The 22,966-nt window shown below is 32.6% G+C and overlaps 4 protein-coding genes across 5 annotated transcripts in view; 1 reads left to right on the top strand and 3 right to left on the bottom strand.

Annotated features, from left to right (window-relative positions):
- The window catches only part of LOAG_16477 (hypothetical protein), a gene marked incomplete at its 5' end in the record, with an annotated part of 3,960 nt that extends 1,840 nt beyond the window's left edge, over positions 1-2,120 (bottom strand). The window contains 5 exons of the mRNA XM_020449129.1: positions 157-292; positions 499-676; positions 984-1,161; positions 1,361-1,537; positions 2,049-2,120. Coding sequence (XP_020307386.1) covers positions 157-292; positions 499-676; positions 984-1,161; positions 1,361-1,537; positions 2,049-2,120 — 741 coding nt within the window. The remainder of the gene's footprint in view (positions 1-156; positions 293-498; positions 677-983; positions 1,162-1,360; positions 1,538-2,048) is intronic.
- A 3,804-nt stretch (positions 2,121-5,924) lies between these two features.
- LOAG_01405 (hypothetical protein) lies at positions 5,925-6,457 on the bottom strand (the record flags this gene model as incomplete). Its single annotated transcript, XM_003136944.2, has 2 exons — positions 5,925-6,225; positions 6,328-6,457. The coding sequence occupies 2 exons, from the start codon at positions 6,455-6,457 to the stop codon at positions 5,975-5,977; spliced, it is 381 nt and encodes a 126-aa protein (XP_003136992.1). The 3' UTR covers positions 5,925-5,974.
- Positions 6,458-15,516: 9,059 nt separating this feature from the next.
- On the bottom strand, positions 15,517-18,128 carry LOAG_01404 (hypothetical protein; the record flags this gene model as incomplete). Its single annotated transcript, XM_020445734.1, has 6 exons — positions 18,061-18,128; positions 17,319-17,443; positions 16,740-17,113; positions 16,226-16,367; positions 15,731-15,884; positions 15,517-15,600 (listed from the first exon to the last, which is right to left on the bottom strand). The coding sequence occupies exons 1-6, from the start codon at positions 18,091-18,093 to the stop codon at positions 15,517-15,519; spliced, it is 912 nt and encodes a 303-aa protein (XP_020303842.1). The 5' UTR covers positions 18,094-18,128.
- A 1,759-nt stretch (positions 18,129-19,887) lies between these two features.
- On the top strand, positions 19,888-21,929 carry LOAG_01403. Of its 2 annotated transcripts, XM_003136942.2 has the most exons (4): positions 19,888-20,073; positions 20,420-20,557; positions 20,775-20,894; positions 21,168-21,929. In XM_003136942.2, exons 1-4 carry the CDS (start codon positions 19,986-19,988, stop codon positions 21,320-21,322), a joined length of 501 nt encoding a protein of 166 aa, XP_003136990.1. In that variant the 5' UTR covers positions 19,888-19,985; the 3' UTR covers positions 21,323-21,929. The 2 variants fall into 2 exon arrangements, with proteins under 2 accessions (XP_003136990.1, XP_020307385.1); XM_020445733.1 differs by lacking the exon at positions 19,888-20,073 and having other exon boundaries at positions 20,398-20,557.
- The last annotated feature ends 1,037 nt before the right edge of the window (positions 21,930-22,966 follow it).

Raw genomic sequence — 22,966 nt, 5'->3', positions numbered from 1 at the left:
CTACCCTTTATTATTCACCAATATCTGTTAAGAATAAATATTCCCTAAACCAAGAAGTCTTCCACACAACTATCCGTCGTTGTCAACCACTGAAACAACGAGGACTTCTTCGACAAAACGCAGCTTTCATAACAAATGTGGTTTATTGAGATCCACCTTTATTTTGTCATCATTCCAATATGCCGGCAATACTTCCGGAATAGCAACATTTTGAATTTCGGTTTTCCAGCTTGAACCAAATATAAAAACCTTCTGCCGAGTTCGTTCCGGTAACAGTGGCTTTACGATTGTCCTGAAAAATGGACAAATAGATCTATAAAGGAAGGAATACATCATGTAGAATCCGGTCGCCACTACTTTCATTAACAAAAATATACTAATTAGTAGGAAAGAAATGGCATTTAAATAAAATAAGTATCACAGTAATCTAAATGATATGATTAATGATTACAATTAACAGATCATTTCTAAGTAAAATAAGTAATCAATAATATCTACCAGATAGAAGTCATAAATGCTGGTGCATTGACAAGCGCAAATTTATGAATCATTTCTACATAATGCTCACTCATAAATGTTGATATACTGGCCAGTGGTCCGGTCATCAAAGTCAACAGACGTTTGTCATATTTCAAATCCGTCAAATCCATCACATACATAATGGAAGCTTGTTGGCCTGCAATTTAACAAGTTAAAATTCTAGTTCGCAAGATGTTTTCTTAGACTATTCAGCACTACTGATTAATACAATACCGCAGTAGTCTAAGTGATATGATTAATGACCATATTTATCAGTGAAATTAGCTGTCGTTTAATGATTAGGCCTTTCATTATTGAATTTCAACAACTTAGTTCCGCTTCATTTTAAGGCAAATAATGATATATTTATTTTGATTTGAAGGAGTCGTTAAATAGTTCAACCCAATACAATATTAAAAAATCTGATCATTGATTGGAATTACATTTTCTAAAAGAATATTCACCAGTTTTTTCCTCCATTTCCATTATTCGACGAAGCAAAATTTCAAGATCCTGAGTTCTGGCCAACATAATTTCATGCAGTGAGAACGTCTGTATCATTCCCCAATAATCATTTCGTCCAGTTTGCTCGATATTAATAATGACATTTGGGGTTTTTACTGCTGGCCCAGTTATACCAGCCTAAATTGCAGGAATTTACAAAGGTTCAGCCGGTAACTGCAAATCTGAACAAGTCAGAAGTCGGGTCGAATTTTAGAAAAGACTCGCTCAATTAAATCAATTTTAATCCAATTCCACTGAATTAAAGCATCATTTTTTTTTTTTTTTAGTACATAAGGGTGTGAGAAGTAATCAGTACAGAGTTATTGTATGAAATTACTTTCCAGTAAGTATGCAGCGGATGATTGCGTGGTTTGCTTGCCATATTATCCAAATCCCATTTTGAATTTCGAAGGAGTAAATGATTTCTCAATTTCGGTATTAGGACATTCAAATTGTAATTATGACCTTGGAGCCACCGCAGCAGGTTGAAATCGGTGTCATAGTACGGAGTGAGCTGGAACATTTCATATAAGAATGGCAGTGGTAGAGTAAATTTTAAGATCTCAGTAAATTTTATATAATTCTAATCCAAACACACATTTGGCCACCATGCAAATGAAAGCATTTTTAATGATTAAATCAAATTAAACCTGCAATTAATTAATTAACCTTTTCATTTCTATTAGTTCTACTAGTATTTATCCGAAAAATTGAAGAATCTGTAATCACTCAAAATGTTCCGCCAAAACAATTCAAACGCTCTAATTAGCAAATTAATTAATATTGATGCTGATTAATCCTATTTAAATTTGATGAAATTTACTTAATTGTCTAAACTGCACTGTTTTTTTAAACTTTCATATATTTTCAGAAGAAATTCCTTGGTCTGCATGAATTCTAATTCAACCGATTAGCAACAATACTGATCTAATTCAATGCATAACTTGAATTTAAACAATCACATAATACATTAATGAGTTGAATGTATTCCTATAATATAATAGAAGACCTTAACCGTACCGTACCTCGTCTTTAACAGCTTCCCGTAATTTTTCAATGCTAGCTTTATCTTTTTCCGATATGGTGCAAGGAGGCATCAAAAATCTGCAACACGTATTTGGTTTAGCAAATAAATGATTATTAAATATTTTTTAAATTTTTATTGATTAACTTAAATCAATTTGATAACCGATAATTGATTCTCTCAATCAATATTTTCCATTCACTTGAAAGATTTGGAAATGTTCAACTGAATGACTTTGACTTTTTTAATCTAAGCGGCTTCGAAAAAAAAATCTTTAGATAACAAAAAAATAGGTCAGAACGTTTGTTTGGAATGGAACTGTCATGATGTTAACATGCTAATGGGTAAGGATCTTATCGCAAATTTTCATGAAAAAGACGTCAAGAAATCGGGATCGGATTACAGAATGATTGATTGAATAGTGTCATCGGGTTAGATCGGGTAGACATTTGTTTTTGTCTACAGTGTTGGATTAATAATGCTTTATTAATATCTCCAAAAGATGATGTTACTCTTGGATATTAAACCAGAAAAGCCTGCAAGATCATCTACCGTAATGTAGGACATCACAGTTATTTTCCATGATGCGGGAATGAGACAACAACATCAGTCTCCTAAAGAAAACATTCTGTTAGAAGCTTCATGTTTATCCTTTCTTCCTCCTCAACGATCTTCTGAGGATCCATTCCAAAAGCATTCATTTTCCAAATTCCCAAAAGAAGCAAAACGGGTCATTTAATTTTGATAAAAATGGGACGGATTGATCACTGAACCACTCTTTCTTATCAGTAATATCAACAGACTGACTGACTTTGCCTTCTATCCTTTATTTAATTAATAATCTTTAAAAGAAGGATTTGGATTGTTTTTAATGAAAAATCGTAAATAAAAGAATGTAATCCCTTTTTCTAAATTATTAACGTGACCTGTAATTTCTATTTTAGATTTTGTCATATTCTAAGTCATTCATAACGAGTGCTCTCGAAAATAAACTTAGGCCTCTTAAGCTCCAAATTCGCTGATATTTGACAAAAACGTCTCTAGCCAAGGAGTTATTGTACCAACTTAAACAGACACAAAAGTTTTACTATCTTTTCCCTCTCTATAATATAATATGAATTATAGTTTGTCATGACCATTCCATTGATAACAGTGATAAGAACAAGTTGCTCATTAACTTTATAAATCTATTATTAATAATGGAAATCAAACAGCCTATTCTACTTGCTTTTAGGCTTTGAAATAGTTAAATCTTGCTGAAGAATAAAGCCTTCAATGGGATGGAGTACCATCCCTTGGGCGGAAAAGTTCACTTATTGACCATATCTTTTAGCAATTGACAAAATTAGTACCAAACTATAAACAGACGAATTTACTTTAGTGAAAAATAATGAAAAATTGAAGGGATATAAGAGTGTATTCACAAATTCCTTTATATAAATAGTATAAATAGTAAGAAAACGTTAATAACAGAATGAAATGAGATGAACCTTTTGTGAAAGGAAAGGAAAATATGTGACAGAGGACCATTCAGAAAGTGGAAAGGCCTTAGGGCAAACGATTTGCGTGCCGTTTAAAGTGTGTTACCCGATTTGCATTCATTTCATGCCCATATTATTGTTGTCCGTACTCTTATCTTCTATTGATATAGCAAATTGTCGAAAATAATGGCTTAAATCCTTTTGAAGTTTAATGTTCGAATAAGAGTAATGCTAAACTTTTATTTGAATTTCAATTTTATTGCTTCATGAATATAAAATATGATCACATTTATCACCATCCATTTTTAACAAGGATCTATTTGTTGCAACGTTGTTAAGCCGGAAATCATTGTTAGCCTAGTTTATGAGGACAGGATATTTCATCTCTAATATAGTATGGCTAAAGATGATTATAAACTTTGGACATTTTACAAATAAAAGATCTCAAAGCAACAGACGAAGCGCTATTTTAAATCTTCTAATAAATAGACGGAAAAAATTTTTTTTAAAAGAAAAAAAATGGAAGGAAAAGCATTTCGTTTCTTTCCCAGCTTAAAAAAAAATGTATGTTTGCAATTCAGCAAACTCTCTAGTGACAAATAACAGTGACAAACTGACGGAAGACCCTTGACTGGATAGATGGAGTCTTCTATAATCATCGAAAAACCGGTCCTATGCAATAGTATTTTACGGATTGATTCTTATCACGTTCTTGTGATAGTTAACAACATTTGATAATATTTTGATTAATTAATTTGGTTGTACATTCGTCACATATTTTGCAGTTATTTATGGGATGAATAAAACTGATCGATCACCTTTTCGTCTAATTATTTTTGCCATAGATATGAACTGTTAAAAGTTCATTCCAAGCAAACAATTAACACTGATAGCACAAATCTAAATTAATGTAAGTCAATGACATCGTAGAACTATTAATAAATAAAGACATTGGCTACTATATAGGAGGTCTTCTCACTTTATTTCTAAAAAAAAAAGCTTCAATTCACCAATATAATGATGTTAACAATGTGTCGTTCTTTCAGCTGTAAACGATAACTTGAAATGAAATAATTTATTGACATCGCATTTACTGTTCAAATACGTCTGGCCACAACAGGAAGAATCACAAATATACAACGTCGTTAAATTTAGCCCAATTTTGCACAGGCTTTTTCTCCATGAATTTACTTACTTAATTTCAGACCTGCAATAGGCCTCAAACGAATTCTGCATATTAATTATCTGAGCTTTGCAGTGTAATTGGTTAAATTTCAAAATTCTTCGCCAGGAGAAAGTTTTGCTCAACGAAATAAAAAAGACACGGGGAATGTTTTCCAATGTTATCAATGGTAAGTCTTCTAGATGTTAGAAAAACTTTTTTAAAGCTTCAAATTGTAATATTTCATCACTTTTTCTTTCCAAGAGATTTTATATTCAAAAGTTTTGGAATTTCTTCAGGAAAGTCTTTTCAAACTTAATTCACCTATAAATTATTTATCAAATCATTTTTCTTTGAAATTATGTGCATTAGAATGACCTTAACACGGCGAATGAGCCAAGTTTCAAAGTTTTCATTTCCATGAAATATTTGTCCTCTACCATAATTCATTTAATATATGAAGCGATTAGTGCAATCGTAATGTAAAAATGCGAACTTTGAACTCCATCTACAAGACATAATTTCATGAACATATAGCCTTAAGGCTCGGTGAATATGCTTTAAAGTTAGCATATTTGTGCCAAGATCACTTTCATTATTTTTAAAATGATGAATGTTGTGATTTAAAATATTCACAAATAATAAATTTTCAATTTGTTTTTGTTTCTCGTTTATTTGATATAAGTTTTCATTCTAACTAGAAAGCAAAAAATCTTCTTATGATGACATCGGAAGGCGCTTTTTAGCAAGGTAAAGCAGATGGATGAGCTGCCAAATGCTATATGCACAAACAGGTAAACTGGAAAATTGTTAGTTTTAGAGCAAAATAATGCTCGATCTGAGACATATTTTAGAGAGTAACCAATCATATCCACCAACAATAAGAATCTTTTTTCTTTTCCACCCACTAATAATTGGTTTGTTGAAATAATTTTGTTTATAATACTTTAACATTATTAGATAATTTCATGTTACCTTCCATGTTTATGTCTCATTATTTCATGTTATGATGTTATAATGAAAAAGGAAAGCTCTGAAGAAGATTTGCATACCTTATATTCATACTGTTAATTGATTCTTAGCTTCCTAATAAAGAGCCAGTTAATAAATCACCAGCAGAATTGATACGAATGTGGGATTAAGAAGGATCATATGACAAACGAATTAGCATTAATTGATACCTATCAGTTAGAACAAAAGTTTTGAAAGAAATATCTAGAAAGAGAAAGAGCCAAAAAGAAGTTTTGATAGCATCTACGGCACTGGCATAACTCGTGCAAAACATTACAGGTGATTGAAACAACCAGAGGGTGGTACCGGGAGCGGGCGTCTTCGATCATTTTGTATTGGCATTACCGGTACTCCCCGGATACCCGTTATATTGATTGCAAATAAATTATTACCATTTCCATCTTGAGCATCAGCTAACATCGACATATGTTCAGCTTTTCCCGGCAGTGCACTCAAATGTGGCTCCGTCGTATTTAACGATTCCAAACGTCGAGAGAGCAAAAAGTTGTTGTGAAATTCGTCTTCTGAAATCTCTTCTACTACCATTTGCGCCATAGTATTACAGTCTCATAAATTCTTCTTCTGCTAATTTATAATATTACTTCAGAAGATGTTAGTTCACAAACCATAGATGTTTTTATGGTTGACAGGAGGTGGTGGCGGTCTTCGATATGGATCTAAGTTGCTTGCCGAATTCTGACGCATCATGTGGAGATCCTCTTGCTTATCGAGAAACGATTTCGGACAGCATAACATCCACCTGCATTTTTCAATGTCCAAAGTGTCATGAAATTAAAATGCATAATATTTGACATCCTTAAGCTGTTATTCAAAAGTGAAAATTGGAATTAAAATTTTTTCTAACTCTCCCTACATTATTATTGTAAAGCAGTTATGTGAAACTACCAATGTAATGGCGACGACTAACCTGGGCCACATAAATTGTGATATGTTATCAGAAGAATCAGTGATTCGCTGATCACTTCCATTGCTTCTCCTGGATTTTCTACTGGAATTTCTTAACAGTATCAATTAATTAAATAAAATAATAAAGCTTTCAAAACCAATAAATAGAGAGGTCATTGTTTCATCCAAATTTGTTCACTGCAAACACTCCCAACAGTTTACAATGAGTTGTCGATTAATGATAAGATAAGAAGAGAAATTTATACAAAGCGCTGTCAATATCGATCAGAAGTGAAGCCAACCGAAATTTTAAAGTCGAAGAAAAAGCTTACTTCTTACTCAATACCAGGTAAGTAATGACAGTGATGAAAAAAACAATAATGAGTGATGTACCAACACTGATTAGAATCCATACAAACCATGGAATTTCTTCTGAAAAATAGATGAAAATTAAATAGCAGTGTAGTTTAAATTAAATTTAAATTGGATCAATCATTGTAACTTTACTAATACCAATATTTTAACCCTGAAAATTGAGAAGAAGACAATTTAGATGAACAAATTATAGAAGATGATTGTGGAATCAGTGAATGAACAATGAAAACCTGATTTATAATTGATAAAATTAAGAAAAAAAGATAAAGGCGTTTGACTACAGGAGCAAACTGAAAAACGAAAATGATAAATTAAAAAATTCATCAGAGGAGAAAGCTGAAAGAGAAATATCATGAAAAAAGTTAGAGTAATGATTTCTTGATATCAAAGTGATAAGGAATCCTAAAAGTTAATACATTTTTTTTGAGCGAAATCCTTATATTCATAATAAAATTTAAGGATTGCAATAACAAATCATGAATGTAATCAGATATGCGAGCCTAACTGATAATTGAATAGGTCGTTGAATAGGTGAGCGAACAAATAAGCAGAAACAAGGATAATGTATTCTAACTGAAATTTTTGGAAAGAGTGGTGTTAATTGGTTATCACTGATAACAATAATTATTTGGTACACCTTATTTCCTGTTGGTCACACGACTGTCCGAACACACCAGTATATTTACTCTCAGAACAAAATTTTTAATCCTTTTGATACACTCAATAAGCCCACATGCTTATTCAGCTTCCATTCCTCACCGAAGAGTGGCATTCAGGTCAGTGGCTAAGAGTTAAAAGATAAAATCAAGAAATGGGAATTAACTGTAACTTTAAAAAACGAAAGCGAAAAGGTTGGCTGACACAGTGCAAAAGCAACGATGGACAGATATTATAAGAGACCTGAACTGTGAAAAGTTCATATTCAGATAGCAAGAAAATAACCTTTTAACAGAATTTTAAAATAAATTAAATGCTTACCAAAGATATCCCAACCGCTGATTGTATTGAAAAAATATTTAAATGTTGAATTTGTGAAAGTTGTTGTTGGTGTAATGTTGATATCACTACTAATGCTATTACTGTTAGTTGTCGAATTTCCAAAAAATTTTATGATTGCATCATCCCATTTCCACTGGGACCAGTTATCAGTTATTACTGTTGTTACTGTAGCGATACTGGTTTCAGCGACAACGATCTTTTCCTCATATTCAATGACCGTTTCATTGTCCATTCGTCCCCAACTAGTTTTCCCATAGAATTGAAGGCAGTGAAGTTTGGAAGTTTGAATAATACCTAGCTGTTCATATGTATTGAAAATACTCTGAAAATGAATTTTTCCTGAATTGAATTAAAAGCATTTCCTTCAAGGAGACAAATGAATTCATAAACCGATCGAAGTTTAGCCTAAGAGACTAAACTAGTCACCAGTAATACTGTTATTTTAACCATTAATTCAGCCATGAAAAGACTTTTATACAATTAATCAAAGGCATAAAAAACAACTCCACTTATCACTGTAATTCTATCAGCAAAACATATAACAGTTAAAAATTCTGGAAGATCGCATTCCAAAATTTAACTTTTCCATTTCAGGTAAACTTAGCTTTTGTTACAAAAAAGTATCTTGTTGTTAGCAAAGTTTGATAAAGAATTAAGGTGAATTATCGTGGAATTATTCTTGAAAATAGTGAAATAGAGTTAATTTTAGAAGAAAATATTACGGAAAGTAACTTTAGCTGATTATTGTTGAAGCATTCTATTATTAGCATTAAAAACTGTTTTCATTAAATAAAATATCATGCTAAAATGTTAATACAAACTGTTCAATTAAGGAAGTACACAAGGGGAAAAGTATGAAAATATTAATTAAAATTCAACATTTTCTTAAAAATTGTTTTGGCTCTCATTTATGATATTAAGACAAGAAATGAAGTGAAGGCTAATGGAATATTCAGGATTCTTTTATTAAAGCAAAATGGACTTTAACTACATCTTTCTGATAAGATGAAGCCTGGCATATTTATTTCAAATGAAATAAGCTGAATATTAGATTTCGAAATAAGTTCAGGCAAATATTTGGGAGTGAGATAAATCAGCTCTATTGGTTTAGCTTTTTAGGGATTGTTGTCTAATCGAATAATAACAAAGCATTAGAAGTTAATAGCCAACAGTTAATAATTCAAGTTTCCACTGAGACATATAAGCGCAAATGACCTCTGTCATCTAAATGTCTATATTTCTTACACTCGTCCTCTTAAAGTAAAGTTTTTCGTTTGTCAATGCTGTAAAATGCTCAATCCTTTAGGGCGATGTAGAAAATTCACTCAAAAAATTTCTGAACTATGAATTGAATGCATTTGAAATGGATGGACAAACTTGAATGACTGTTTCTATCCGTGTGAGCTTACCCTCTAACGATTATTTAAAGTATTTAACTGAAAGTTAAAATTCATGAGATGAACAGTTAATGTTCCCATAATAAAATACTATGGTTAAATGCTTCAAAAATGCCGATAACTGCTTCGAAAATGAAAATTATCGTTCTTAGTGACATTTTATTGCTCGCTGTTTTAAGGGATATCAGTAACTGCGATGAAAATATGAGTAATATAAAATATCATATTATTAAGTAAGAACTTAAGCCAAAATGTAAAGTTATTCCATATCGTTGAAATTTCTGCACAAAAAAAATATATCTCTAACAAAATGTACTAAAACTATGATAAAGTTGGCTAATGAAATGGATAAGATTATTATTATTATTAACATTATATTACTGCATATGAATGTAATCAAGCAAAGAGGTTCAATCAAATAGATAGGAAGGAATCTCCCTTCCATAAGTCAAATTAGACGCTTAGAATCTCTAATTAAGCTTATTTCTTAGTTGAGTTTACTTCTTATAGACATTAGCTGAATGGATTGAACACAAAGCTACAACTATTTGATAAAATTATCAGAGAATTTATATACACAGTGAAATAAGGGATAAATGGGACAGAGAAGTGTAGATATATTCCCATACATATATTATGTATCATTGCTTGTCTCTTGGCAACGAGACTGGATAGGAAGAACGCATTGTGGCCAATTTGGCTGAGGAGCAGAGAAGAAGAACATGAGCTATTTGAAATCTTAATTTAAATTCAGTTCAAAAGTCTGGTATTTCTTTCATTCTTTTTTCTCCCTTATTTTCATCATCCCATCCATTTTTGATTCTTTTGTTATGAGAGGAAAATAAGAATGAGTAGCAGAATAAAATTTAACTGGTAAACTTTTAACCATTTAAATTTCAACTTTTTCGTTCATTTTCACTGTTGAACATGGAATAATTCATATGCCATGGAGTTCAGTATGGAAATTCTTGAATAGGACAGATTGATTTGTTGAGTGTAGTATATTTCCATGGGTAATGTCACATCGGTCATATTAGTCCTAATCATCCTATCAATAACAATGAATGAATGTGCCCAAAAGTTTTCAACTTTTTACTGCTTTAGAAGGTTCCATTCTTGTTGATAAATTAGATATTGTCAACAATGATAACAATCTAAATAATCGTCTTGGTAAAACGCAACAGTCTATAATTAAATCATTTCCAATTGCGATATTCGAAAAATTAACTGAATAAATGATTAATGTAAAATAATCAAAGTGTCACTACAGTAGAGGGGAATGTGATGAGTTTAGAATAAAGAGAATAAGTAAGAAAGAATCAAATATGTGAATCCAATTTGAACATTCAGCTCAATCCCTGCTAACCGGTTATCTTGTATCCTCTCTCTATAGATCTGTTAACCAACATCAAAGACTTCAGGGAAGCTATTGGTGTTGAATTCATCTTCGAGAAGTGCCTTCATCTTCCAAAAAAATCAAAAAATCGTAATAAATTCGAACTTCTGTTTTCCGTAGGCTTTTTTTTTCTAAAACGGATTTAAGGTTGAGAAATTTGTTGAAAATAGTCATTCAGTGTGAGAGGAACAAATGCTAAATTTCGTTTTTAAAAGCTTATATTCCTGCAATTAATCAATCAGTATTTGTCGGGAAATTTTTCGAATTTCGTGTTGAAATGGTATGAAATGACATATTACGGAATAGATAAGCTGTCATCATCTCATTTAGTATAAGCAATAGTTCTTTGGACCGTTTCATTTTAGTCAGTCAACAACACAAAAGCAATGAGTTAATTAGTGTCTCTGGAAAGTTCTCGAATCACCAAAAGCAAAAAAGTATTGGAGGATGTAAGATTTTAACCAAATGGAAGTAATCCCCGCTCAATCAATAATAAGAGCGATGGAAAAAGGACGAAGATAGGAAATCACAGCAAGCAACAAACAACTATATGACATGATTTGAAATTCGTCTTTTTGACATTGAACATTTCAACCGTTTGCTCTTGCCTTTGCCATCGAGTGATGATGACGTGAGAAAAAAAAAAGCCGATAATTGTCACTCAATCTTTCATCAGTTGTGACATTTTCTTCCAAAAATGCAAAATACTTTCCCGTGGAATAACTAAGTTCCATTTTCTTTTTTCTGATATGAATGTTTGCAATGCAATTTTATTAAATTTTTTTTTCAACATTCCACTGTTCTCCTTCTCTCTAAATACACACATTCTACAGGTAAATTTGGTATTTCTCAGACTGCGTCAATCTCGGGATGAGGTCACTGTTCACAATGTAAAATCCATCTGTAAACGTACTTTTAATAAATAACAAATGAAACGATGGAATCTATCGTAAAAACGGTACAAAGAAAGGAAACACGTTGATACGAATACGGATACATAAACACGTTCAGCGACATGTCACCAGCAACTATCAAAAGGTTTCTGAATCACATGTATTCAACGGATCATTTCATTTGTTTGTCCTTAATTTTACATATCTTTGGAGATTTTTTTTTAGAAAAGGTAATGACACTTTGTTGTCATTGCTATCTTACGTGTGGAACGTAAATAATGATAAGAAACAGTTATAGTGTTAAGGTATAGCTATAATCAAAATGGGTTAATTAGAGTGATAATGAGACAAATTAGGAATAATGACAACATACTCAGTTCTAATGGCAGTAAATCACTAACCGATTTTAGTGCCAAAAAAAGAACAGGAAAAATGAAGATAATATGAGTGTCGCAGATTCGTCTGAAACTGTTAACTAACTGAATTAATTAGCAGTAAAACCATAAAGCAGCGATATATTTGTTAAGATAATTAGTGTATGATAAAATCCTCTATAAGATCAACCAGAATGAAGATATATGTAATTAACTGGATAGCTCGCAAAATTGCTAATTGAATCTCTAAAAATTTGGTTCTGAACTATATATTTTAAACAAGCGGAAGTTTTGACTTGAAGCTGAAACTTCCAATGAAATGCTTACCAACTACAAGTGTTCGAGAAGAAGATGACACAAAACCAATGACATTTTTATTTTTCAATAATATTAGAATATAATTTATTTCACAATGAAAAATTCCAAGCCAATGAAAGCGTTCTGCTCCAAATTTGAAATAAATAAATTTGTTTTAAGTTCAAAATTTGTTTTCAATACGACTTTCAGAAATTTTGAGATAAATATTCTAGCAATAATGCATTTTACGCACCTTCACTGAGATAGGATATCAAAAAAAAAAAAAAGCGAAAGCAAATAAAATAGAAATTGTCACCTCTGAGTAGTAAGACAACTGAGTGGCTCAAAAATTTCAGGTAACAGTGAAATGGGACAACCCCGTTCTGTGTGATTCTTCATAAAGTACGATTGATGGAAAGGAGCACATATCTTTACGAATAAATGACTTCATTCTCCATCTCACTTTACTGTTTCATTTTGAAATCACAACATTCAAAGTAGATCATTTTTTACTTCAACAAAATGATTAAAATGTTTTCAATTTCAACTACGGTTAGTTTGAAATTTGAAAAATTACACGTTAACAAGCTTTTCTCTCTTCTCCCAAATATATTTTAACTTCGAAAGGAATAATTAAGCGCACTTAGAGGAGAGAAACTTTTAAACTACGGCCGTAAATTGAATTGTAATCTTTGCTTAGACAAATGACGCTATATTACGGGGAAAGGATGTGATGGAATAAAACTTTGGCATATTAATGAAATCACTGATTGTTATTTTCTGGAATTTCCGAAGAATTCAGGAAAGAAGATATGAAATAAAATAAAATAAAAAAAAACGAAAAATTTCCTGAAATTAGAACTTTCTTCAACAAAAAGTATTTATGTAAAATACAATTAAAATTAAAAAATTATAAAATATTCAACCGAAAAAATATGTATACAATACAAGCAAATAGATAAAAATCGGTTAGAGTTAATTCATCCCAAATAAATGAGTGAAATGGTACAGGATGATGAAACTGAAGAACTTACTGTCAACATTGCATGACATGACAACCATTCGAAGGAAACCATTCACATCTTAATTAGCTAATAGAACAAAACTGACAGCAGTCATTTGCTATTATTGAATTCTGTTTACTTCCAACTAGATAATAGCGCCTTTTTTCGTATGTCAAATCTTCCCCACAAACATGTCAACTATATAATTTTACATTTTGTCTTGTAGCATCAGTGGAGGTGAATTAATTGCTGTAAACAATAACACAACAATGAATGAAGAGGCGCAGTTATGCTTAGGATTATTGGATCATTTCATTATGGATATTTGAGCTGAATTGAAAATATTGGCTCAAAAGATGGAAGAGTCTAATGAAAGAATGGAATGTTCTTGCTAAAGCTTCTGCTATTGCATTCTAATAAAAGGATAGCGTTTTTTTGTTTTTCCTTTTCCTTTTCTTTTTTTTTTAAGTGTAAAAAACTAAGAAAACAAAACGAAAAATCATTTGATCAGCGAATTTATGAAGGGCGCTTTTGCCAGAAAGAATTTACGAATGACATATGACAGTCTCTTACTTTTAATGATTCAAAATGTTTTGGTTTGAAATTCTTTCCATTTCTAGCAGTACTTTAATAATTACAAGTAATGCTTTGAAGTTTTACTTAAGTTTATTTCAAGAAAGAAAAGAGAAAGTTGGACGATTTAATTAGGCGTACAATTAACTGCTAAAGAGAAAATAATATAATTTGGAACAGTGTGTTGGTTTGAAAAATTCAACGATGGAAGAAAAAGAGAGAGAGGGAAACAACTGGAAATAATTCTTACTCTGTAAAAATGCACTTTGATTCGAACTTCACTCACTTTTCTTTTACACTTACACATATTAACATTAGTGATCAAGTAAGACTTTCTGTTATTTCAATGGAAAAAGAAGACTGAATTTAAATCTGACAATAAAAAGCAAACAAAAAAGTGGAAATAGTCTGGTGGACAAAAAATACTTATCAGTGAACAAGGAAAGGATTAGACCAACATGTGGTCACTTCACATTCACTTGTTATTGCAAAAGCAGATATAGACTAAACATATTATTTCAGAGTATTGCCAAAGGATGATTGGTACAAAATGATTGAGGAAGGGACGAAAATATTGTCATTTATTAGTTTTAGTCATCGTTGATTTATATCGATTTAACTGGTCACTAATGATCATATTATGACTGAAAGGCTTCTTCTTTTCGTCTATTAGCAATAGAGTCTGATACTTCTTTTGACCTTCCAATCTATCATTCTTCAAATCTGCGCCAAACACATTCAAAGAAATGTAATACGAAATAAGTTGATGTTAACTATGCGAAAGAAATCGCATAATTTATTTCTTCTAACGGTGAAATGGCTTAGGTTAACAAATTAAATGTATTTATTGGGAAGTTTACCTTTTTACTTGCTACTTGTTCCTTGAGCTTCGGTTCAATGCTATTAGTCCAACATTAATATTATGTCTCCTACACTACTACACGATTTGACGATTCACGTGCCTCGTATTATTCCTTTTTAATCAGCGATCTTGCTGTGTTCATTTCCTTTAAATTGAATTGCAAAATCCTGATTTGATCAAGATTTTATTCGTTTCTTTATATATATATATATATTTTTTTTTTTTTTTGAACAAATAAAATAAGATCTGACATTTCACATTTTTTATTTTATTATATATCTTCAAATTCAATTACATGTTATTGTGTGCTCAATTTCTTTGCTCATTTTGACCCCAAATTAAGAATTTTTAAACGAAACGTATAGTTCAACTTCACTAAGAATTATCGTAATATCATTTATTGTGTATTTTATACGTGTTTTTTTTTTAAGATATCATATGGAAATTTTAAAGTTTATTAATAAATTTCACGTGCAGCGTCATTTATTCGATTTCAGAACTCTGGAAAATGTCAGGTTATAAATGAAGTTTGAGTTGATTTTCCGAAATTTTACGACTCTTTTTTTAAACTGATCATAACGGCGAAATGTTGTGAAGAAATTTTATAACAGAAATTAGTACAGTGTCGATGGTTGAATGGATTACTCCTCACTCACAGAAAAGTTACGTTGTACAAAATTAAATTCAGAAAGTCAAGAAAATGGGTGAATGAGATCATTGAGCATACAAATGAATACGATTAACCAAGAAATTTATGCAAAAATCCTTGAGCAAATTCACCACCGATAATACTATTCACTTGATTAAGTACTTGCATTGGATTCTGAAATAAAAAATATATATATATATATATATATATATAATAAAAGAGGTCCTTCATTCACCTTTATAGATTAGATATTTTGTTGGAATAATATGCCAAAGGACTAAAAATAAACAGGATTACTGTATACCTGATCAATGACACCCGAAAATTCTTCACACCGTTGAATTGCCCTTTGCATTTCCATGCCGACTTGTAGCGATCCTAAGATATCACATTCGCTGATCACCTTCCTCAGCTGACCACAGTGTTGTCGTTCCGCACCCCGTTTACATGTCTCCTTCCTGGAAATCATCAAAATCCCAATTTTAACACACTCATCATTTCATATCGTGAAATTAATAGAAAGAAAACTGCATAGCTTTAGACAAGCATAATTATCCCCTTATATAATTGCAGCGAATAAACTGACTTCATTTTAAACTTCCACACTTCATAAACAACCATGTCATCAGTCAACAAATGGACAGGACTCTCTTCGACACGTTGTAAACACGTACCAAAAAGCAACCAACCAGGAACGTTAACTGATCTATATCAGGATTCACTTAACGCGTTAGTCTTTTCTATCAGTCTGAGAGAATTAGATGCTTGTGCAGTTATTAACATATATCTGCACACTCACGTAGCTCCGATGAAATCAACTTTACCACCGAAAAGAGCGTTGGTAATTTGACTACCCCAAAGGTCCCACGCCTTTTCATCTGCTACTTTTACGCAGTTCCCGTATGCTATTCTCATGAATTCGCTCAGAAATGGTAGACATCCTGGAAAGAAATATGTGATGACGAGAGCTTTCGATCAAACCTGTTTATGAACATATAATAAATCTCTTTGATTTTTGATCCGAAAGATTGATTTCACCGCTCAAAACGTTTTTAAAAAGTACCAAGAGCATCAATTAAAAGGGAAAATTTCCGTTAGAAACATTAATTAAGAATCAAAGATCTAAGGTTGGTTGCCAAACAATTAAAGCAATCAAGGTTGCATTAATTTAGTGAAATAAAATAAAGTGTTCAGAATAAACAAGCATTTAATGGAGCATTATGTCTTCAACAAATAAGAAATTTGAAGGTGACTATTGTTTCAAAATGATAATTTACAAAGAATTAAGAATTTAATATTGAGCGTTGACAAACCTTCACCCTTCGGTATGCCAAAATTGTCATTTGCACCAGGTGTTAATTCTCGAATTGTCGGTAACCAGTTGATATCTGGATCTTTCGTGTACGTTTGTGTTTTCGCTCCAAGAACTGTCGATGATTTACCAGATCTTGGAGATCCTAAAAATGCTCCCGCAATGTCCATCAGTGATTTGGCGCCACCACTCGACCTAACATTATATGTGTCTCTTTGTTGCTGCCCTGATATTAGGCCACGATTTTCAATCGCAGAAACTCCAGCAAGTTTGGTAATAGCTGGTGAAATAGCATTTGTAACAGACTGGCCAATCATTTCAGATGGTCGAGAATTAAGCGATACAGGTCTTGGTTCGGGATGACCAGGCCTTGTTCTAAAATAGCAGTTATTTGTGCTTTGCCAAGGAAAAATATATTTCTCATAAGTTTTTAGACTGCAATAGCCCGTCTTTTTATTTCTCTCTTTCTCTCTCCCTCCATCGTTTCAGCCGAAATTGTTGAGGCCAAATCTAACAATGAATTTAAAAAAGCAACCATTTAGAGATATTTAAGAATAAAGTGATAAGAAGGAAATCATACAGTGCATCTAGATTAGCTGCAACGGAATGTTTGGCAGCGGAAGCAACAATTTCAGTGGCCATTTGTGTCAACCGTTCAATGTTATCATTGGACAGGAAGTTCAAGAATAGATTACCACTGCTGCTCTGCAAAAAAGCTTGCTTGTATGTCATTTGTGATAAGCGAAATCAGCGTATGGATGGCAAGCAACCGTGATGCAAAATGCAAAATGCAAAATGCAAAAATGTCTCTTGTTTCTCTTACAGAGTTATCGCCGGTGCTTTCCAGGAATCAAATGGTGCAGGAATAAATTTTACTTGAATATTAATTATTTATTATCTAATTGAACATTATTTATCTAAGGTACGTGGTAAACAGACTCGTTGGTCTGCAGTAAGTTTGACTGGAATTCATTTACGTGCCTAAATTCCACTAAAGCATTCTTATTTCTGTCGACGGATTGCGGAATTCCCGATCGGGACGTGATGTACCAATCCACTTCTCAGTTAACTGATGTCTCGAACAACGACTGAATCCACGGAATCTTTCCACGAATGGATTTGATTACGATATTCAGCTTAGATTGACTTTAACTTAGGTGGAAGTGTTTGGAAATGCCTCAAACCAGTTTCAGAAAGAAATTATAGTAGTGTGAAAATTTTTTATGCGGTAATATGTGAAAGTGAAAGGAAGAAGGATGGGATGGGATGGGGAGAAGTAGAAAGGAGATTGAATAACACAATATAATATCAAGAAATATAACCTGGGCATTGGAAGGTCTGAGCGCAACTGACATGAAGAAGAGAAGGGTGGTGACGAATGATGGCGGCATTCCAGAGACTTCAATAACCAGCCAAAATGGTTTTCGCTTGCGGATTGGAGGACGGATTTTGGAAAAGATTTGAAAGAACGTAGGGGGTTGGCGCTTAACAGAGCAATACCGGATTGTTGCCCTGAGTGATGAACCGTAGTGATGGAACGTTTCATGTATTTTTCCATCTGGACATTATGATTAACTCAGAATATGATTTCGAACACATCCTAATGAAATCTTTCCAAATTTGAACACTCGTCGAAGGTGGGATTGCTGGATTGTCAAAAATGGCTGATAGGATAGAAAGGGAGTTGAATGGGCGGATGAGAGAATTAAAGTGTGACAATCAGCAACTCCAATTTAATTTTTTTTTGGGAAAAAACAACAGGGTTCGGGTCATGGGGTCGTACACACATACACATACATAGCGAATTACTTTGATTGACTGAGTAATGAATGACCAGTTCCGAGTAGGATCATACCTTTCTTTCGTCTTTGTAAATCCTTTCCTTCACTTCGCCTTAATTTTAACAAACTATTTATGCAATTACTAATCTGTCATTTCATTCAGTGAAAGTTAATTATCAAAAGCATATTATCGATTGCCTAATTTGTGAGTTAATAGACGGGGAAATATGCAGGAGCTTTGCACGTAATTTTTTTGGGGGGGAAATGAAACATAGGATTATGGTAGCGCATACACATATATAGATACACATATATATACGTAGACACAGACGAACACACACTCACACACGGACACAGACACACATTCACACCCACACATACACAGCGCAGCAAATTAAGGTTTGACAGGTGCTGTGGGGAACATGTCGAGGATACTCATCATTAAATAACCAACCGAATTGAACCGATGATGGACGATTCGTTGTTTTCATTTTATAATTTCAATTACTCCTGTTAACATCTCCATGCTCTTCATCCCCACAAGCAAACGTAGCAGAAGATTGTTCAGTAATCGTGACCCATTCAGCTGTCCTCAACCCATAACATAGTAAATCATTTTATGTTCAAATCCAACTACCTTCACTGTTTGAGTTTATTTGAAAGATAAAATAATGCCGCATATACGATGATAATGATGAATAATAGTAATAATAATAAATATGTCGGTTAGTCTTCGAGGATTTTATATCAGGGGCTGATCAGGTAAATCCGGTGTAAATTCGCTTTTCATCACAAGAAAATGAGATAAAGAATTTCAAATAATATATTCCCTACAAACTGCCCAGAATCATTGCTTTCCTGATCCTTTCCATCGACAATATTGAAACCAATTTTCCGAAATAGACTAAAAAGTTTGTTATCTATTAATCTCAAACAGCTTATTAGCTAGTTAGCGTAGCTGCTATGTTTTTTATGTTATGAATCGCAAAGGAATCATGCGAAAATTCGCGTATCATACGGAATATGGGAGTGCAACATTAATGGGGCAGACGAGTTACTAAGCTAGTTTATCTTCATTTGCTAATGAGGAGCTCTCAGACTGAATGGATATACGAGTAGAGTAGAGAATCGACACTACAACAAATTAGAGCACGAGCATAAGATGTGATAGAGTAGGGTAGCTAGGTTGGGAAGACTGCTCTCCAATTGAAAACTAATTATCTGGCGGTAAAGAGGTTATGATGTCTCGCTGCCATCAATGAGTCTAAATTGGATCGATCCGTGCAGAAATATTGGGCAGATCGCTTGTATGACAGATTTGCTTTACAAACCCATCTATATACCTCTTTCAAATCTATATGACATTTTGTTGGCATGACTTTTGATCCTTCAATAATAATGGATAGATATCATGTGCTTCTGTTGTGGAATACTTGCAACTCTTCATTTCATTTTGATATTCAGTCATGAGTAAGAACAGAGAGAAGGACGAAGCTTGTGGACAACGAAAAAACTCTTTCCCGGCTAGATTGGCTCTCCCAACTTTCGAAATAGGTATCTTTCATTTCATCAAATAACATTCATTTGTCCATTATTGAAATTTCTCATCCCAGCACATTTTTCACTTCTTTTTTGACGGAATGAATTATACATTCCACGAAATTTATGCATATGTTGCTGTAATTGTGATGAGAACAAACTGCACAAAAGATGAGATAAAGCGTCTGATTTTCGATTTCACTTCCTGTGGATTCTATTTTTTTGTTAACGAACCATTTCTGAATACTTTACTTGTCAGTGTGTTTTGCTCTTTTGGAGTATACATTGCGGTATAAAAATGTTATGTAGGATTTGACTGAGTTGCTACTAGTTTCATTCTTTCAGGAGGTGCTGTTTTCAGGAAATTTATCACAACCACAAATGCATCGAGAATTAAGAAATCTCAGATTTATCAATCCTGGGGAGGCAGCTGTAATCTCCACAAAAGAAGCTTTGTACAATAAACAGGGCGTTCGTAGATCTACAAGGCATCGGAAAGGTACGCTTCATCATTTTTGGCAGGTTATTTTCCACTACGTATTTCTCAAAGCGTCCCATTACATTATATTTTTTTCGAATTTTACACCCAGTTGTTTCTTTATTAAAAGTTACTTCCTCCTTTCTTCATTATTGATTTTCTAATATGGAATTTCATGCCGCTTGAAGTTGGTCTAAAAATTTCATCATTACTGAAAGTATTTCTACTTTAATTTCAGCAGTAACATCTGTCGATCGCACGACGGATTACATTCCCCATCATGACGAAGAAGGCTATTATGTCAGGGCCGATGGTCATTGTGTTAAGTTATGCGATTGTTTGCGGACGACTTGTCCTGGTGAATGAGTATCCTCAAAGTTTTTCAATTTAAAATCCTAAATTTTAAATTTTAAATTTAAAAATTTAAAATTTAAAATTATTTTATGCTTGGATTAAATTAGAAGCGGAAGTAGGGAAATAACGACTTCTTCACCGCTTCAAGTCGTCTTTGAAAACTAAAAAAGGGGTGGTGAGTAATACTGTTTTTATTAACATCAGATGTCTTTTAGCGACTTTCATGGAAAGTGCAGCCGTTCATCCAAAATTTACATTTCTAGGTGTGCATGTTTAGGCTGTCATTATCCATGTGGAAAGTGTGGTTCACGCATGTGTGGGCCAGCTTGTCAGAAGAATCGAGATTACATTATTGAAAGCTTTTTTACTGAGTCTGAACCACCTCGGATTCGTAAACATCCTTATTATAGTCCTCTGAAGCGTGAAAGCTAAAGAAGCATCAAGTGAAAAACTGTTTGTATTTTGCATGGAAAGATTTTGTTGGTACTGTTTCCATGTGATTTTATGGAAATTAGTTTTTAATGCTATAGAATGGATCAAATTGGCTTTATATATTTACAAAGCTATTTTCTTTTAATCTTATTGTTAATCAGTTTCCGACACAGGTAAATTTTCATCAACTTTTGTCCAGTGCAAAAATTGCTGTTTCAGATTGTTGTGCTGCTGTAAAATTTGAGACGTTTTCCTTCAGTCAGAGTTCAGGGAAGCATTTTGTAAAGTGCTTAATAAGTCGACAGCCATTTTCGAGTTTATTTGTTCTAATGCAATTGTACTGCTGGTTCATGAAATATTACACTTTTGGTAATTAGTGCCGGTTTTCTAGACACTGTTGAGAAGAAATCGATTTCGAAACCTTAAAAAGTCGTAGAATATTAAATTTGTCACTGACTGTTTAGGTTTCAACTATCTCTTCAATTTTACACGTGCGATTTGAATTTTGCTGTGATACTGTTTTGTGAGATATTTCCATGAAAACTGCAAACTACTATTTCATCAGGCGTAGTAATAACCGGTATTAAAATGTCAGTGCCTACAATTGGCTGTACGTTTTTTTTTCGTTTCTTGGTTAGTGGCCTATGGCTTGCTCCCTTTAAATGACAGCTTGTCATGTGAAATGTTTAATTCACATTTCAGAGCATCGTGCTATGCTTTCCATATGTTTTAAAAATTTTTTGTGGGAGAAGGTTATTCAGTAAGAAAATGGCCATTAAAATGAGTTTTTGTTCAAGTTCAATGAAGATTGGAAATAAACACTTGGATTTACCTCAGTAAAATTTTCATTCCGTGATGGGTACATAATAATATACTTATTTCAATTCATTTTTAAAACTTTGTAGTAAGAAGTGGCTCACAATAACGTAGGAAGATCACCCGTGTATTTTATGGATATTGCATACATATTCAAACATGTTTGAACATTTTATTGTGTAAGTGCACTTTTCAAGTATAGTATAATTTCAAGTATATTCCCCTTACTTTTTATAAACTTGAAAACCGTGAACGCGTACTTCCCTATTAATTATTACATCGAGTAAAACAAATTCCTGAATGACTTTTAAATTTATTAAAACTAGCGGAATTATTCTATATACCGCAATTCATACGTTTATGATTATTTTGATTTCACTTTTTTCTTCTCTGCATTGTGTTCTTTTTTGTCGTTGTTTTGTTCTGAATTTCAGTTTCAGACAGAAGAGAATAAATCTTTTCTCTTTTTTCCATACATTTATGATAGTTTTTTTTTTCATATGTTTATGATAATCTTGAAAACCCTAATTTTGGTTTGTAGAATGTAGAATTCTAAGTGTGATGCAAAAAGAAAAGGTGTGGACTTTATTACACTGATTCAGATTTGATGCTTGGTAAAAGGTTTTTAGAAACCGTAACTAAAACATAATTTAGGAGGTGGCACATTCTTTTTGTATGTGATATATCAGAAAATGATGGAATTTTCTTTCTGGAAAACTTTGTTTAATCTAGCAAACTACATTTCTTGGGAATTGGTATTGACTGGCGCAATCCTCCAAAGTTATCGTAGTTTCGTTTCTGTCTCCATATATGAATACACTGATTCCA

Source organism: Loa loa, assembly GCF_000183805.2.
Source record: "Loa loa unplaced genomic scaffold supercont3.5, whole genome shotgun sequence".
NCBI lineage: Eukaryota > Metazoa > Nematoda > Chromadorea > Rhabditida > Onchocercidae > Loa > Loa loa.
Note: the sequence above shows the minus strand (reverse complement) of the source record. Positions and strands in the feature narration are given on the sequence as shown.

What these genes read in the sequence shown, in the direction of transcription:
- LOAG_01403 (XM_003136942.2), top strand. Translation starts at nt 19,986, where the DNA reads ATGAGTAAGAACAGAGAGAAGGACGAAGCTTGTGGACAACGAAAAAAC. An exon ending in TCTCCCAACTTTCGAAATAG is followed by an intron (nt 20,074 to 20,419) that starts GTATCTTTCATT and finishes TGCTGTTTTCAG; the next exon opens with GAAATTTATCACAACCACAA. An exon ending in TTTGCGGACGACTTGTCCTG is followed by an intron (nt 20,895 to 21,167) that starts GTGAATGAGTAT and finishes GTGCATGTTTAG; the next exon opens with GCTGTCATTATCCATGTGGA.